At 45.6% G+C, this 18937-nt stretch overlaps 1 protein-coding gene across 2 annotated transcripts in view; it reads left to right on the forward strand.

Moving 5' to 3' along the window:
- Positions 1 to 1496: 1496 nt before the first annotated feature.
- The window catches only part of LOC145358980 (plexin domain-containing protein 1-like), a 304814-nt gene continuing 287373 nt past the window's right edge, over positions 1497 to 18937 (forward strand). For both annotated transcript variants that reach the window (XM_080213338.1, XM_080213339.1), the window contains exon 1: positions 1497 to 1705. In XM_080213338.1, the coding sequence (XP_080069464.1) occupies positions 1630 to 1705 (76 nt within the window). In that variant the 5' untranslated portion in view covers positions 1497 to 1629. The remainder of the gene's footprint in view (positions 1706 to 18937) is intronic.

The raw sequence follows: 18937 nt of genomic DNA on the forward strand, positions 1-18937 counted from the left end.
AGGTGACACCTTTTTGATGAGATGTTAGGTGGCTGTCTGATCTCTCATGTGGAGGTAAAAGATTCTTTCCAAGAAGCCTGGAGAAATCGTTTTAGAGTCCTGGGCATCGAAACAGATCATCTGGTCATCATTACACCTCTATTTCCCAAACCAAACTGTTTTCCTAACCAACATCACAACAGTGGTTACATTCTGAAAGATATGGATCTCTAGGACATTCTGAAGATGTAAAAGGTGCTTTATAAATGGCTGGCACGGTGGTTAGCACCGCTGCCTCACAGCTCCAGGGACCCGGGTTTGATTCCCGACCTGGGTCACTGTCTGTGCAGAGCCTGCATGTTCTCCCTGTGTCTGTGTGGGTTTTCTCTGGGTGCTCCAGTTTCCTCCCACTTCATTGCAGAAGTTTATTCATCAGTGTCACAAATAGGCATACGTTAACACTGCAATGAAGTTACCCATGCAGACTCAGGAAGAACGTGCAGAATCCACTCAGACAGTGAGCCAAGCCAGGAAGCGAACCCCGGTTCCTAGCGCTGTGAGGCAACAGCGCTAACCACTGTGTCACCCTGCTGTCTTGCAGTGCTCATATAAGCCTGCTTATGACACTAATAAGTAAACTTTAAATGTTATTTCTAAAATAAAAGTATTTGAATAAAAGGGGATAGGGGAAGCAGAAAAAAAAGTATGGGAGGGATAGCTTTTTTAAAACAAAAACCATTTGTGAGAACAATTCTTGGAGGAGAGCTATTTTTTGCAGCGCGATTAAAACGATATAGCTTTTAAGTTTATTGCAAAGATGTTCAGCTAGTTCCATTCCCCCACTTTCTGTAACATGTTCACCAAAGCACATTCTGCCACAGCAGAAACTCATCAGTAGGGGCTCAGTGATCTACGAGCACTTTAAAAATAATACATTCGGAAGGATTTGTGGCTCTGACGGACGTGTACCTGGTATTGAAAGCTCAATTTCAACATCCGCGGTTTTATCCTGCAGTTCGAGTGATTGCTGCTAAATCGGATCTAAAGTATTTTTTTTAGAACAATTTCTCACATAGCATTTGGGGGAAAAAATAATGAAATATCCTCAAGAATAAAATATAGCAGGTTTGAGCTCGATGAATGAATTATTCAGCAGTTAAGATTGGCAGGTGGGTTTGTGAATCAGATGGGAGGGATTTGGATGAGAAAGGGGCTGGCTAACTGGCATCAGGTGTGATCATCCCCCCTCCCGCCCCTCTCCCTCCCTCTCCTTTTCTCTGTCTCTTTCTCTGCCCCACTTAGTGTTGCGAGTGTTATGATGGGAGTCTGACAGAGTGTGGCGTGCTCTGCAAGCTTCGGTACCAGTTTTTAAACAAACACAGCGAGGGAGAGAGAGAGAGACAAAAATAATCTGTAGCACAAAAAAAAAGCCAGGGGGAAGGAATAAAAATAACCACGAGATTCTTCCAAACATCAGCCCGGGAAATCTTACCCCCCTCCCTCCCCCGCCAACCTTCATCTGTTTCTAATGGACTTCGGAGGCAAAAAAAAACTCTGAAATAGGTGGATTCTGAGCATCGTTCTCACACAGCTCCAGCCCAGCTTCAGGGGGACTCTGTAGCTGCTTTCCCGAAGCCGGGTGGCAGCAATATGATGGGACTTAGCACTTTCTTACTCCTGTACTTGCTGTCAGTACTCGCTATCCTGGAAGCCGCGGAGCTGGCAGGTAAGAAGCAGTAACATCTCTCTCTCCTCCTGCCTCCTTCTCTCCATCATTTCCTAGTCAGTTGCAACGTGCTAAATTTTGTATCGATTTTTTTTTCTTTTTGCAACCTGCGAATATCCGTGAAATGTGTGTTTTATTTTTCAACGTTGTTGTTGTTATTGCCAAGAAGCTCTGCACCAGAATGAGCCTCAAAACCTCATCACCTTGCCTGGAGAGGTATTTCTTTGATACCTCGGTGTCTCATTCCTGCATCGAAACACCGGCCTCGCCACTCTGACCATCGGCTGGCCACACATAGATACTCGTATCTGAAAAGTTGCAGTAAATATTAAAAGAGGGCCATCTCTGTGTTTGTGTGTGTGCGTCAGGGTGAGATGCAATCTTTAACAAGCTCTGCTTTCTCCCGTTTCAGCCGGTAACAGCAGCGTTGTCTTGCTGTTGTTGGCCGGACAAGGGGGTGTTCTGATTTTTGTTTTGGGGACAGCACTCGAACAACATTGAAACTGATGTAGTCTAAAAGCTGCCCCCGCCACTCTAACAGCTGGAACTGAATTTCGCCTGGTGTGGAAAGATCTGTTTTTTTTTCGTTCGGTTATCAGACTGGGAGATGTTCTCTGGGGGGCAGCTTTATACATTGGGATCAGGCAGGTAGACCAGCCTAAATGTTAGTGGTATTCCACAAACCTCCTAGTAATCTGTATCACCCCCCCCCCCTCCACTCCCCAAGCATCTCCGCTCCTCCACACACCACCTCCCCCCCCCCCGCCACCCCCCCCCAACCCTCCACTGTCAGTCCACACAGAATAATGTTCCTGATGTATCAGAAAGAAGTCTCACAACACCATGTAACGTGAGGATAGAACTGCACATGTTAACATAACCCTTGCAACTGACAACGTCTCTGCTTCCAAGCAGTGTGGGGGAGGGAGGTGGTTGTAGACTTCAGCGATGCTTAGTATCTTCTGCGCGATGGTTTCTTCATGAGTCGGGCATTCAACCAAGTTTTATCCTGAACTGTAGCTGGTGCGTTTGCCCCCGCTTCAATCTCACACCCTGCCTTCTGGGACTGGCTTTTATTGATTTTGATTTGATTTATTATTGTCACATGTATCTGTATACAGTGAAAAGTGTTGCTTTTGCACGCTACACAGACAGAGCGTACCATTCATAGAGAAGGAAATGAGAAAGTGCAGAATGTAGTGTTACAGTCATAGCTAGGGTGTAGAGAAAAATCAACTTAATGCAAGGTAGGTCCATTCAAAAGTCTGACGGCAGCATGGAAGAAGCTGTTCTTGAGTTGGTTGATACCTGACTGTATCATTTTCCCGACAGAAGAAAGTGGAAGAGAGAATTTCGGGGGTGTGTGGGGTCCTTAATTATTGGGTGCTGCAAAAAGGGAGAACTTGCATTTTGGCAGCGCCAGTCACATCCTCAGAATGACTCCCCCCCCCCACCCGACCCCCGCAGCCAATTAAAAGTACATCTGAAGTCAAAATAAAATAGACCTGATGCTGTAAATCTAAAACAAAAAGAGAAATGCTCAGCAGGTGAAGCACAAGAGAAAGAGTTAATTTAATTCAATGACCTCCCATTAGCTACTTTTTAAAGCTATTGTTGCAATATAGAAACCACAGCAGGAAGGTGTCATGAGACGGCACAATGGTTAGCACTGCTGCCTCACAGCGCCAGCGACCTCAGGGTTCAACTCACACTGTCTGTGTGGAGTTTGCATGTTCTCCCTGTGTCTTCATGGGTTTCCTCCAGGTGCTCTGGTTTCCTCCCACACTCCAAAGACGTGCAAGTTAGGTAGATTAACCGTACTAAATTGCCCCTTAGGTGTCCCAATATGTGTAGGAATAGCAGGGCAAATATGTGAGGTTATAGGGATAGGACTTTGGTAAGATGTTCTGTCAGGCAGCTGGTGCGGACTCAATGGGGCAAATGGCCTCCTTTTGCACTGTACGGATTCTATGATGTGAGCATTACTGCGATTTTGATCACATAATTGTCTTTTTGGGTGCTGGTTATGGGTTGTACTGGAGATCTCCATTGCTCTGAAACATTGCCATAAGTTCTTTTACATCCAGGTGAGAGAGCAGACAGGACCTTAGCCTGAATGCCTCATCCAAAAGCAGGCACCTCCAACAATACAGCACTGCTGCACTTCTGCACGGGTGTGTGTGTTATCTGCTGGAGTAGGATTTGAACCCACAGACGCCTAATACAGAGCAAAGGACAGAGGATCAGAGGATGATAAACGGTGGTGGTGGGGGAGGGGGGGTGGTGGGGGGGGAGGGGGTGCGGTGGGGGGGGGAAGGGGGGCGGTGGGGGGGGAGGGGGGTGGTGGGGGGAGTTCCACTGAGCTTTGGGGAAGAGCAGGTCAGCAGATCTATTTGGATATTATTTTTTCTTGAAAGAGCTGACACTGGACATGATCAAGTTTATTTATTTAAAGTTTATTTATTAGCCACAAGTAGGTTTACATTAACACTGAAATGAAGTTACTGTGAAAATTCCCTAGTCACCACACGCTGGCACATGTTTGGGTACACTGAGGGAGAACTTAGCACGGCCATTCACCAGCACGTCTTTCAGACTATGGGAAGAAACCGGAGGAAACCAATGCACACACGGGGAGAACGTGCAAACTCCACACAGACAGTGACCCAAGGCTGGAATCGAACGCAGGTGTCTGGCGCTGAGAGACAGCAGTGCCGCCCATAGGCTGACTGGGCGATTCCACGCTGTGTATTTATATGTTGCTGTTAGGATTCTCCATTTGCTCTGTTACACTGGGTGCACTGATTGTCAATTTATGCAGTGTTAGGCTAGTCCACAGATGTGGATGAAATCTTGAGGAAATTGTGGGTAAGAATGAGAAAGGAGAGGAATGTTCAGAACCCTGAGCTCACCACACCAAAATAATAAATTGTTAAAAATTCCAAATGCTGACAAACTATTAACGTGTGCAGTTGTTTCCTCTGCTACAGGGGGCACTTAATCTTCCTTTACTGACAGACAGCTTTGATGTAATGCCCCCACTCAGTTGCCTGTGCCACATACTGACAGCTGAATGAAGTTCCATAGGAGGAGAAGGCACTAATGATTCAGTTAATGACCCGTGTTAACCGCTCATAGCGTGATGCGTTGTGTAGACTGTTGTGTTTATTATTTACTTGTGGTGTTTTAATTTGCTCTTTCCAATTTGTGCTGCTGCTTATTAAATCCAAGGTTTTCCAGCCTGCAATTGCTCATTTTGTGACCCTATTTCAAGCGAAACAGATATAAAAACCAAACTATCAGTGGGTTTAAATGTTCAGGAGGCTCTGGTGTGTGAAGAGAAAAGTGTACAACATAAAAGATACAGAGACCTAATTAAAATACAAGGTGAATCAAAGCTGGGAGAAGATAAAGATGCAAAGCAGGCATGTCCAAATAGTACAGGAACCTGGCAAAGTCTTTCTTGACCAGGATTGGTATTGCTAAACAGGAATTGTTACTACAGTAAAAGAGAAGCCGAGAAGCAGTGAAGCTGCCATATAGGGCGGCGTAGTGGCACAGTGGTTAGCACTGCTGCCTCACAGCGCCAGGGACCTGGGTTCGATTCCGGCCTTGGGTGTCAGTGCGGAGCCTGCACGTTCTCCCTGTGTCTGCGTGGGTTTCCTCCAGGTGCTCCAGTTTCCTCCAAAGATGTGCAGGTTAGGTGGATTGGCCATGCTAAATTGCCCCTTAGTGTCCTAAGATGTGTAGGTTAGGGGGAAATTAGAGGGTTAAATATGTAGGGTTATGGGGGTAGGATGGTGGGATTGTTGTCAGTGCAAACTCGATGGGCCGAATGGCCACCTTTGGAACTGTAGAGGTTTGATGATTTTATGATAATTGAATCCTACAGTGCAGGAGGCCATTTGGCCCATCAAGTCTGCACTGACCACAATCCCACACAGGTCCTATCCCCAAAGCCCTATGCATTTACCCTAGTTAGTTCCCCTGACACTAAAGGTCAATTTAGCATGGCCAATCCACCTAACTGCTCATCTTTTGACTGTGGGAGGAAACTGGAGCACCCGGAGGAAACCCATACAGGCACGGGGAGAATGCGCATACTCCGTACAGACAGTGACCCGAGAATCAAACCCAGGTCCCTGGCGCTGTGAGGCAGCAGTGCTAGCTACTGTGCTACCGTGCCGCCGTGATGCTGGAACAAAAACAGAAATATCTGGAAATCACTCAGCAATTCAGGCAGCATTCATGGAGTGGGAAAGAAACAGAGTTAAATGGTTCAGGTCAATGACATTTAGTTGGGCCTTGTCACTGCAGTGTCTGCTTTGATATGCAGAGGAGGCTTTATCTTTAATTCTCCATCTTTTTTATGGTCCCCTTTACATTGCAGAATACTGTGGGATCAGTATTTTCACAGCAATGTAGGTCTGTTTACTAACTTCTCAAAGGCATTAGACACAAGCGTTGCAAACAGATGAGTTACAGATCAGTGGGTCTTTCAAACCTGTTCTAGTGTAGTGTCACATCTGCATCCTCCCCTACACCCCCTGTCCCCACCTCCCCCCCGCTATTCCATTACCCCACTGCCTGGGAAAAGCAAAAATCTTTGATCATTTCAAGAGGATGAGAATACAAGAGCACGGATGTGCTGCTAAGGCTGTATAAGGTTCTTCTGGTCAGACCACCTTTGGAACATTGTGAGCAATTTTGGGTCCCATATCTAAGGAAGGATGTGCTGGCCTTGGAAAGGGTCCAGAGGAGGTTCGCAAGAATGATCCCAGGAACTCAGTTAATGGTAGGACATTGGGGAGAGTTACAGAACAAAGATATCTAGGGGTACATGTTCATAGCTCCTTGAAAGTGGAGTCACAGGTGAACAGAATGGTGAAGAAGGCATTCGGCATGCTTGGTTTCATTGGTCAGAGCATTGAATACAGGAGTTGGGATGTCTTGTTGAAGTTGCACAAGACATTGGTAAGGCTACACTTGGAATACTGTGTGCAATTCTAGTCACCCTATTATAGAAAGGATATTATTAAACTAGGAAGAGTGCAGAAAAGATTTACTAGGATGCTACCTGGACTTGATTAATTGAATTATAAGGAGAGGCTGGATAGGCTGGGACTTTTTTCCCTGGAACGTAGAATGCTGAGGGGTGATGTTATAGAGGTCTCTAAAATAATGAGGGGCACAGATCAGCAAGATAGTCAATATCGTTTCCCAAAGATAGGGGAGTCTAAAACTAGAGGGCATAAGTTTAAGGTGAGAGGGGAGAGATATAAAAGTGTCCAGAGGGGCAATTTTTCACACAGAGGGTGGTGAGTGTCTGGAACAAGCTTCCAGAGGTAGTAGTAGAGGCGGGTACAATGTTGTCTTTTAAAAAGCATTTAGATAGTTACATGGGTACAATGGTATAGAGGGATATGGGCCAAATGCAGGCAATTGGAATTAGTTTACGGGTTTCTTAAAAAAAAGGCAGCATGGACAAGTTGGGCTGAAGGGCCTGTTTCCATGCTGTAAACCTCTATGACCTCTAATGAAAAGCTTGACATATGAGGAGCGTCTGAGGACTCTGGGTCTGTACTCAATGGAATTCAGAAGGATGAGCGGGGATCCCAGTGAAACTGACAGAATACTGAAGGGCCTGGATAGAATTTATTTATTATTGTCACAAGTAGGCTCACATTAACATTGCAATGAAGTTACTGTGAAAATCCCCTAGTCACCATACTCCAGAGCCTGTTCGGGTACGCTGAGGGAGAATTTAGCACTGCCAATGCACCTATCCAGCACATCTTTCGGACTGTGGGAGGAAACCAGGGTACCCGGAGGAAACCTGCGCAGACACGGGGAGAACGTGCAGACTCTGCACAGACAGCAACCCAAGCCAGGAATCGAACCTGGGCCCCTGGCACTGTGAGGCAGCAGTGCTAACCACTGCACCACCATGCAAGTGGAGGTGGGAAAGATGTTTCTTATTAGTGGGAGAAACTAGGACCCGAGGGCATAGCCACACAGTAAACGGACGATCCTTTCAGACTGAGTTGAGGAGGGATTTCTTCAGCCAGGGGGTGGCGAGCCTGTGGAACTCATTGCCACAGAAGGCTGTGGAGACCAGGTCATTGAGTGTAGGGGATCAAAGGTTACAGGGAAAAGAAGGGGGAATGGGGATGAGAAATAAATCAGCTATGAATGAATGATGGAGCTGACTCTGGCCTAATTCTGTTTGTTGGCCTAATTCTGCTCCTATATTTTATGGCCTTATGATCAACTTAGGTAAATAGGAGTTTGGGTAATTCTAGTCCAAAGTGCAAAGGCCATCAAACAGACTAGTGGGATTCTGGCCATGTGTCACTAATGTGCCAAGCATGTCCACCATTCTGAGTAACTCATCCAGCTCAGTAAATATGGTCTCGCTAGTTACACACACAACTTGGGGAATTAAAAGAGATCGTGTTTTCCCCTCCCGGGGCTTGTTAGGACTCCTGATAGCCTGCATTTAACATTGTTTGAATTGTGGAGGTGGGTTCAGAGTACATTCACACCTTTAACAGTCATTATTACAAAGTTAGATTTTTGGTAGGCACCTGTTCAGAAGGACATTGCAATAACACAGTAGAAACGGATGATCCAAAATGATTTGCAGTCAACTTCATCAGACTGACTACATTTTGGTGATGGATCCTTTCAGAAATCTACCATTCTTTGGAAAGGGAGTCAACATTTACAAAAACAAAATCTCCTGGATTATTGCCTGGTTAACAAGGTCCAGGATTGATGTTTGGTTAGCAAGGTCATGAATTATTGCCCAATTAGCAAGGACCAGGGTAACTATCTGATTAACAGCATCACGGATCAATGTCTGGTTAGCAGGATCTGGATTAGTGTCTAGTTAGCAGTGTCTGGATTAGTGTCTGGTTAGTAGTGCCTGGATTAGTATCTAGTTAGCAATGTGTGGATTAGTATATGGTTAGAAGTGTCTGGATTAGTGTCTGTTAGCAGCATCATAGATTAGTGTCTGGTTAGCAGGGTCCAAAATAACTATCCAATTAATAGCATCACCAATTAGTGTCTGGTTAGCAGCATCTGGATTAATGACTGGTTAGCAGTGTCTGTATTAGTGTCTGGTGAGCAGTGCCATGGATTAGTGTCTGGTTAGCAGTGCCATGGATTATTGTCTGGTTGGCAGTGTCCACATTAGTGTCTAGTTACCGATGTCTGGGTTAGCGTCTAGTTAGCAGTGTCTGGATTACTGTGTGGTTAGCAGTGCCATGGATTAATGCTTGGTTAACAATGCCTGGATTATTGTCTGGTTGGCAGTGTCTGGGTTAGTGTCTGGTTAGCAATGCCATGGATTAGTGTCTGGTTAGCAGTGCCATGGATTAGTGTTTGGTTCACAATGTCTGGATTATTGTCTGGTTGGCAGTGTCTGGTTAGCAATGCCATGGATTAGTGTCTGGTTAGCCCATGTATTACATGCATTTTATAATTTAAGCAGTGATACAGTATTAACTGAGATTTTTAGGACTAAAAACAGATTGCAGACGTCAGGTCTGACCTAAGTCAGGCCTTTTGACTGCTCCCATGAGATTTGACAATAACATCGCCTCTAATATCCTTCTGGAATCCGCGTTTTGCAAGCTTGCTGATAAATAATTTATATTGCTTTGGACCAAATTGTTGTGGATTGGGTGAGAATTATTTAGCTGTGGTGAATGAGGTCATTTGAGATTGCAGACACGGGGAGAATCATATCTAACCTATCTTCCTTGGTAGAAGCAGTGTAAACACTGAGAGTGTGTCTGCAGAAATAACTCTGCCTCGGATTACTGCCATTTACCTGCTCTCTGTCTCTGTTCTGCTGCACATCCCATCTCCTAACCTAGTGGTCTTTGTCCTGGCTGGTGTTAGCTGTGACTCAGGTTCTGAGTCAGAAGGTTCTACGTTGTGCTTCAGAAAATCGAGTACAAAGATTCCTGTCAGCAGATATGTCAGTACTTTACTGGTGAGCATGCTGTAGTTCGACTGTGACTTTAAACCCCACAGTGAGCTTATAAAGTCCCACAGGACAATACTGGAGAAGATCAGTCCAGCTTTCTCTGGACTCCCGCTCAATTTCTTTTCTCTCAACCATTGAATAATAGAATCCCTATAGTGCGCATCTACATCAGCTCTCTGTCAGTGTACCTTACCCAGGCCCTCTCTCCTGCCCTAACCCCATAAATTTCCCACGGCCAATCCACCTAACCTAAGCATCTTTGGAGTGTGGGAGGAAACTGGAGGAAACTCACGCAGACACGGTGAGAACATGCAAACTCCACACAGGCAGTCACCCAAGGCCAGAATTGAACCCGGGACCCTGGTGCTGTGAAACAGCAGTGCTAACCACTGTGCTGTCCAATGCTCCAATATCGTGTCTTGTGTTAGTGGTTCTTGTAATTTATTCTTTGCCCACTCTGATGCCACAGGATTCTTTGTGGACCTTAAAAATGGCCGGCATGACCCAGATTCAGAAGTCCCGCCCTCATTTCTGACAGATCTATCTGTTGTCAGCCACAATAAGGGAAAAGAACAAAGAAGAGTACAGCTCGGGAACAGGCCCTTCAGCCCTCCAAGCCTGTGCCGATCATGATGCCCTAAATATATTGAAAAAAACTTCTGCCTTTACTCGGGCCGCATCCCTCCATTCCCTCCCTATTCATGTACCCATTCAGATGTCTCTTAAATATTGCTAATGTGCCTGCTTCCACCATCTCCTCTGGCTGTGCGTTCCAGTCTCTGCATGAAAACCTTCCCCCACCCATCTTCTTTAGACTTTCCCCCTCTCACCTTGAGCCTGTGGCCTCTTCTAACTGACACTTCCACCGTGGAAAAAAGCCTCTCACTTTCCACCCTGTCTATGCCTTTCATAATTTTGTAGACCTCTATCAGGTCTCCCCCCAAGACTCTGTCTTTCCACTGAAAACAATGTTAGCTTATTCAACCTCTCCTCATAGTCAACACCCCCGAGACCAGGCAACATCCTTGTGAATCTTCTTTGCACTCTCTCCAAAGCTTCCAATTGCTTCCACTGGTATGGTGACCAGAAATTTACGCAATACTCCAAATGCGACCTACACAAGGTTATGTAGAGCTGCAACATGATTTTTCAACTCCTGTACTCAATGCCCCAGCTGATAAAGGCAAGCATGCCATGTACCTTCTTAATCACCTTGGCCACCTGTATTTTAGGGAACTGTGGACCTGCACGCCCAGATCCCTCCGTATGTTAATGTTCCTCAGGGTTCTACCATTTACGATATAATCAATAGGTAAATTTGATCCTCCAACCTTGCATTTATCTAGATTAAACTCCACTTAGCATTTCTGTGCCCAAGTCTCCAATCTATCTATATCCTGTTGTATCCTCTGACAATCCCCAGTACTATCAGCAACTCCACTAATCCTCAAGCTATCTGCAAACTTACTAATCGGACCACCCACATTTTCCTCCAGATGTCCCAGCACAGACGTCCCACCCACAGGTCCCTGCGGAACACCATTAGCTACGGACCTCCATCCTGAAAAACACCCTCCCACTGCTACTCTCTGTCTTCTATAACCAAGCCAATTCTGTGTTCGTCTAGCCTGAATCCCATGTGATTTTGGTTTTTGGAATGGGGCATGGACCACACAGGCAGGAAATCCAAACTCAGCGGGGCTATTTGAACTTAGAGCTGAGTTCAAACAGACTCCACTTTGACTATTCCCGGGGCCTTGACCTGCTGTGTGAGGGTTATGAATCGATGGAGTCAACATAGATTCACTTGAAGGGTCTGATAAGTGCCAGAATCCAATTTTTAAAAAAATACCCAACTTTTAAACATGAAGAAAAGGCTTAAGAAACATAAAAAAAGGCAAAACTAGACTGTTCATCCCCTCGAGCCTGTCCACCGTTCACTTTGATCATGACTGATCAACTAAATCAATATCCTGATCCTGCCTTGCCAGAAATCATTTTAAAAATCCTATGCTGGATTGATTCAGTTGGCTGTCAAATTGAAATCATCATCTACTTATGCAGTTTTGAAAGAAGTCATCATTGACGCTTCCTATGGCTTTTATTATGTCAGTATGAATGTTTGGCTCTGCTTCACAGCTACCATTATCTGAGCAGGAGTTCACAGTTTGATTGACAGTTCAAAGCGGCTATTAAGGGATTAGCTGTCATTGCTGTGAGGTCTGAATAGAAGTTATTTTTTGTATGAGATTAACCACTTGGGTGGCATGGTGGCAGAGTGGTTAGCACTGCTGCCTCACAGTGCCAGAGACTCAGGTTTGATTCATGGCTTGGGTCACTGTCTGTGTGAGTCTGCACATTCTCCCCATGTCTGTGAGGCTCTCCTCCAGGAGCTCCGTTTTTTTCCCACAGTCCGAAAGACGTGCTAGTGAGGTGTGTTGGCCATGTAAATTCTCTTGCAGTGTATCCAAACAGGTGCCGGAGTGTGACGAACAGGGAATTTCACAGTAACTTCATTGTAGTGTTAAAGTAAGCCTACTTGTGACTAATAAATAAACTCTAACTTTTTAACCTTTTAAAGGGTTTGAACCTGTTTCATAAATGGCGGTTTTGCACTGGGGAGTGTGTATGAGTGAGATTTAAGTGAGTACGTATGAGTGTTGGATTTTTATAACCAAAAAAGGAAAAATGCAGGAAAGACTCAGCAGGTCCGGCAGCATCTGTGAAGAAAGAAACAGTTAAAAACGAACAAAGAACAGTACAGTACAGGAACAGGCCCTTCGGCCCTCCAAGCCTGGACTAATCATGTTTACCTATCTAGACCAACCGCATATGTCCCTCTATTCCCCTTTTGTTCATGTGTCTATCAAGATCAGTCTTAAATATGGCTAACACTTGGCAGTGCATTCCAGCCCTCACCACTTTCTGTGTAAAAAAAACTTCCCCTGTACATCTCCACTGAACCTTCCCTTCCTTATCTCGAACTTGTGCCCCTTTGTAATTGTCGATTCTGCCCTGGGAGAAAGCTTCCGACTGTTCACCCTATCTATACCTCTCACAATTTTATAAACTTCTATCAGGTCGCCCCTCAGCCTTCATCTTTCCAGGCAACATCTGTACTCTCTCCAAAGCCTCCATGTCCTTCCAGTAATGTAGTGACCGAAATTGGACACGGTATTCCAAATGTTAAAGTCTGTAACTTTACCGCCACGGGAATTGGAGCACGTGAGAGGTGGACAATGGCAAGCTTTGTTGACCTCGGGCGGGATTTTACAGTTTCAGGACAAGTGGGGCTGCAAAATCCCACCCAATGTTTTAAATGTGTGTGATTCTTATTAGATTTTTGGGAAGTTTTTTCATCTCCACCTCCACCTTGTTCCTGGGGTCTGCCCATGGTAGATACAGGGTGTTTAGTTGTGGGGCTGCTGTGGGGCGTATGAGGAGGTATGGCAGGTGAGTTGTCAGGGGGTGGGGTGGTAAGGGATGAGGAGCAGAGGGCCTAAAGCCTTCTGAAACAACTGGGAGAAAGTCCCAGAGAATGTAGGCGGTCCTTCTAACCATTTTGCCTCGGCACTCACTGAGGATCTGTTTCTGGGGCCGGTGGACTTGAGTCAGTTCTGCCCCCAGCTCTCTGGGACACAAATTGGGCCCTTTAAACAAGACTGGTCTGCCTAGTCGGGAAATTTCTAGACTTGAGCTACTGCCTCGATATTGAAATTCCGGCCCACATTGTCTCTCAGTCCTAACCCTTACAAAAACACTCTCCCAGTTGTAATACTTTTTATTAGACAATAATAATTGCTTTTCCGCCAGGAGACTTTGGGATTATGTTTACACGCATGCCTACATTGCCACTAATTCCCAAGATCTCTCCAATATGAGTTGGCGCTTTTGGCAATCAAATCTGCACTAACTTCAGACGATTAAAATCAAAAAGCTCAGACATCTGGAAGCTTCTATACTGATAAGAAATATGAATAAGATGATCAAATTTAAGAATAAAAAACTGAAGTCAAGGAAGGAGAAATAATTCAGTTGTAAAATAGCATTGAAAGTATAGGTGTGGGAACCAATTAGTGTATGCAGAGAATTCAGGAGAACACAGTTCCCACTCGCAGCCAGTATCGGGGTATCATTGAACCTGGCTAAATTGGAGATGATTGGGTAATCCTCCCTTTTCCTTGACAGTCATGCCTGGAAACGGCACTGCTATGAATGGCTGGGGGTTGATTTTACACACATTAAAAAAATATTAATGCACGTGATGTTGTTCGTAGGTTAGAGGGATTAGTGGGTATAATATGTAGGGATATGGGGTAGGGCCAGGGTGGGATTGTGTTCGGTGCAGACTCGATGGACTGAAGGGCCTCTTTCTGCACTGTAGGGTTCTATGATTCGTCACTGGCTAGGGCAGCATTCCTTATCCATCCTTAGTTACCCTTGAGAAGGTGGTGGTGAGTCGTCTTCTTGAACCGCTACAGTCCCTCTGGTGTAGGTACACCCACAGTGCTGTTAGGGATGGAGTTCCATAATTTTGACCCAGCAACATAGAACACTACAGCACAAACAGGCCCTTCGGCCCATGAGTTGCACCGATCTCATCAGCACCTACCAATCTATAGACCTATCTATAACCCCCAATCCCATTAAATCCCATATACTCATCCAGAAGTCTTTTAAAAGACCCCAGCGAGTTCGCCTCCACCACCACTGACGGCAGCCTATTCCATTCACTCACCACCCTCTGAGTGAAAAACTTACCCCTAACATCACTTCTGTACTTGCCTCCCCGCACCTTAAATCTGTGTCCTCTCGTAGCAACCATTTCAACCCGGGGAAATAGCCTCTGAGAATCCACCCTATCTATTCCTCTCAACATTTTATAAACTTCTATCAGGTCGCCTCTCAACCTACGTCTCTCCAGGGAAAAGAGTCCCAGCTCCCTCAACCTAACTTCATAAGGCATGCCTCCCAGTCCAGGCAACATCCTTGTAAATCTCCTCTGTACCCTTTCAATAGCTTCTACGTCCTTCCTATAGTGAGGTGACCAGAACTGTGCACAGTACTCCAAATGAGGCCTGACAAGGGTCTTATAAAGTTGCATTACCTCCCGATTCCTAAACTCAATCCCTCGATTAATGAAGGCCAGTACACCATACGCCTTCTTGACCACATCCTCCACCTGCGAGGCCGATTTAAGAGTCCTGTGGACCCGGACCCCAAGATCCTTCTGCTCTTCAACACTACTAAGACTCCTGCCCTTGATAGTGTACTCGTTCATCCCATTGGTTCTGCCAAAATGGACGACTACACATTTATCCGCATTGAAGTCCATCTGCCACTTCTCCGCCCAGTCCTGCATCCTATTTATGTCCTGCTGCAACTTTTGACATCCTCCCAGACCATCCACAACACCACCGACCTTCGTGTCATCAGCGAACTTACTTACCCATCCCTCCACTTCCTCATCTAGGTCATTTATGAAAATGACAAACAGCAAGGGTCCTAGAACAGATCCCTGGGGCACTCAGTAAAGGAACGGCAATATATTTCCAAGTCAAGGTGGTGAGTGACTTGAAGGGGAAGCTCCAGATGGTGGTGTTCCTAGGTATCTGCTGCCCTTGTCCTCTTCGAAGGTGGCAGTCATGGGTTTGGAAGGTGCTGCCTAAAGAGCCCTGCTGTGCATTTTGTAGACAGTACGCACTGCTGCTACTGTTTGTTGGTGGTGGAGCGGTGTCAATCAAGCAGGCTGCTTTGTCTTGGATGGTGTCAAGTTTCTTGAGTATTGTTGGAGTGGACTTCCTCCAGGTAATTGAAGAGTATTCCATCACATTGCAGGCTCATGCCTCTTAGATGGTGGACAGGCTTTGGGGAGTCAGGAGGTGAGTTACTCACTGCAGGATTCCACCTGCTCTTGTAGCTACAGTATTTATATGGCTGGCCCAGTTCAGTTTCTGGTCAATGGTAACCCCCAGAATGTTGATAATGGGGGATTCCATGATAGTAATGTCATTGGATATCAAGGGGTGATGGTTAGATGATCTCTTGTTGGATAATCCCATTGACATCAGTTTGCTTTGGATCTTTGATGCCATACTCTTGTTAACCAATGGTTGGGATTCCAGGCATGAGTTCTGTTTTCTGCAGTGTACAGAGACTCTTTTTTTTAAATGTTTTGTATTAGTGCACCACTTAAATAGACTCAGGTGGCTGAGTAAATAGACTTTGCTGTAAAGTAGTCTGCTTGCTGTGCTGTCCTTCCGAAGTCCGGCCCCACTTCAAATTCATTGGACCCAGTTGGTTCAACAGAAAGACTTTAATTTTTACAGCACCTTTCATGACTACAGCACCTCTCAAAGCAACTTACAACCTATAAGCTACAATTGAAATCTAGTCAGTGTTGTACTGCAGGCACCTTTGTTTCAGTCTGCCCAGTGTATCCCTGACTTTCTCGTAACTCAAACATCTGACGTGGGGGCCTTGTGCAAACCTAGTGGCTCTTTGTCACTTGGCCTCAGATGTGTTGCGTGTGTCTCAGTAACTAGGTGCTTATTGATGTGATCTGACGAACACACTGGACAGCTCAGATCATGATTTTCTCAGATGCTAGACGTATTTGCAGTGTTTTGTGCTTTTATACATGTAACATAAGTCACTGTTGAGTGGGTAGGTACAGGCTTTCTGAGCGACTAATGCTGGTTTATATTTTTTCCCAATTTGGAACAAAGTATTTCAGAGAACAAGCTTGCTTTCTTGTCAATTTAAGTGTAGCATCTTATGCATTAGGTTTGTCGCTGTTAATGGAACTTGTAGTCGAAAGACTGTCACACTGTGTGGGCGTGATGCTTACAAGACTTCTTCACTACATAGAAAATATGATTAATGTATGAGTTTTCCTAGAGTTCCTTTTCCTTTCTATTATATTTCCCACTGATTGTTGGGTGAGAATGACAACTATTTGAGAACAAGTTCACACATTGATTTGTGCTTTGTCTGGAGTTAGCTGCTTTCAGCAGAGATGACAAAGGGAGCTGCAGTTGAACCACCCCCCTCCCCCCCCAGTGCTGGGGTAGTTGGGGAGGGGGCCCAAGTGGAAATGGGGGGTTGGGAAGAGAACAAAAGCTGAATGGGTAAACACAGGATGAAGCTCATGGCTCATAGAATTGGCGCTCAGCCAAAGGTCATTCTGAGGAATGGTCATTGGGCAGAGGGACAGTGTAGAGTGTCTACAGCCCAGTGAGACCAAGAACTTTCAATAGAAAAGGAAAGAACATTCGGCAGAAGTAGGGAAAGTAACAAACGGCAAAATACATGTTCTTAATGATTGTGAATGGAGACAACTTGGATGTGCTTTTTGCTAATGGGATAATCATACAATCTCACAGTGCAGAAGAGGGCCATTTGGCCATTGATCCTACATTGACAACCACCCAGGCCCTATCCCCATAACCCCACATATTTACCCTCGCTAATCCCCCTGGCACTAAGGGGCAATTTAGCATGGCCAATCCATCTAACCCGCACATCTTTGGATTGTGGGAGGAAAGCGGAGCACCCAGAGGAAACCAACACAAACACAGGGAGAAGAGTCACCCAAGGCCAGCATCGAACCTGGGTTCCTGGCGCTGTGAGGCAGCAGTGCTAACCACTGTGCCACCCAGGAATGCCAAGAACCAGCGAGCATACCGTCCTTTGACACAAGATCATGGCTGAGCATCATCCTTTTGTTTAAATTTATTCTTTCATATGATGTGGGCATTACTGGCAAGGCCAGCTGTGCCCATCACTAATTCTCCTTGAACTGAGTGGATTCCAAGGCCATTTCAGAGGTCAGTTGAGAATTAACCTCTAGCTCTGGAGTCATGTGTAGGCCAGACCAGGTAAGGACGGCAAATTTCCTCCCCTAAAAGGACATTAGTGAACCAAATGGCAATTAATTATAGTTCCACGGTCACTGTGACCAGCTTTCAGTTGCAAAGATTTTATGAATTGAATTTAAATTCAGGCTAATTAACTGGCGACATAGGCCCAAGTCCCAACATGGCAGCTGTGGAATTTAACATGGAAATAAATCTGGAATTAAAAGCTAACCTAATGGTGACCAGGAAACCTTTGTAAATTGTCATAAAAATCCATCTAGCTTCCTAATGTCCTTTCAGAAAGGAAATATGCCACCCTTACCAGGTATGAACTATATGTGACTCCACACGTACAGCACTGTGGTTGGCTCTTAAATGAACTCTTCAATGGTCAAGCAAGTTACTCAGTTGTATCAGGCCACCACAAAGTCTTAAAGGATTGAAAATGAATGGATCGCTCAGCATTGACCTAGGCACCAGAAACGACAATGGCAAACCCTAGCTCCCTCAACCCTGCTGAATCCTCCTTACTAACATTCGGGGGCTTGTGTCAAAATTGGGAGGGCTGGTTCTCAGATTAGACAAGCAACACCCTGACATAGTCACCCTTACGGAATCACTTACCTTCCAGGCAATTCCCCAAACACCACCATCATCATCCCTGGATACGTCTTGTCCCATCAGGAGAATAGAGGCAGCACAGTGGTGTACAGTCAGGAGAGAATTGCTCTGGATTCAACGTTAACTCTAGACCCCATGGTGATTCATGGTACCAGGTCAAACATGGACAAGGAAACCTCCTGCTGATTACCACTTACCACTGCACCACCCCCCCCCCCACACCCCCAACTAGCTGATGAGTCAGTACCCTTTGCTCAATATTGAACACCACTTGGAGGAAACACCGAGGTTGGCAAGGGTGCAAAATATATTCTAGGTGGGGGACTTCAATGTCTGACACCAAGAGTGGTTTGGTAGCACCACCACAGACCAAGCTGGCTGGGTCCTAAAGGACATAGCTGCTAGACTGGGAATGTGGTGAGGGAACCAATCAGCAATATCTAAAAATCTTCTTGACCTCATCCTCACCAATCTACCTGCCACAGACACATCGGTCTGTGACATTGTCGGTATGAGTGACCACAGCACTGCCCTTGTGGAGCCAAAGTCCTGGCTTCACATTGAGGATATCCTCATTGTGCTGTGTGGCATTACAACCAAGATAAATGGGATAAATTTTGAACATGTTGTTGGAACTCAAAATTGGGCATCCATGAGGCATTGCGGCATCCAAAACAGCAGAATTATATTCAACTACAATCTGTAACTGCATATTGCCCCGCTCCACCGTGATCTTAAACCTAGGGGTCAATA

This window comes from Carcharhinus amblyrhynchos, chromosome 27 (assembly GCF_965287045.1).
Source record: "Carcharhinus amblyrhynchos chromosome 27, sCarAmb.v2.hapA, whole genome shotgun sequence".
Taxonomy (NCBI): Eukaryota; Metazoa; Chordata; class Chondrichthyes; order Carcharhiniformes; family Carcharhinidae; genus Carcharhinus; species Carcharhinus amblyrhynchos.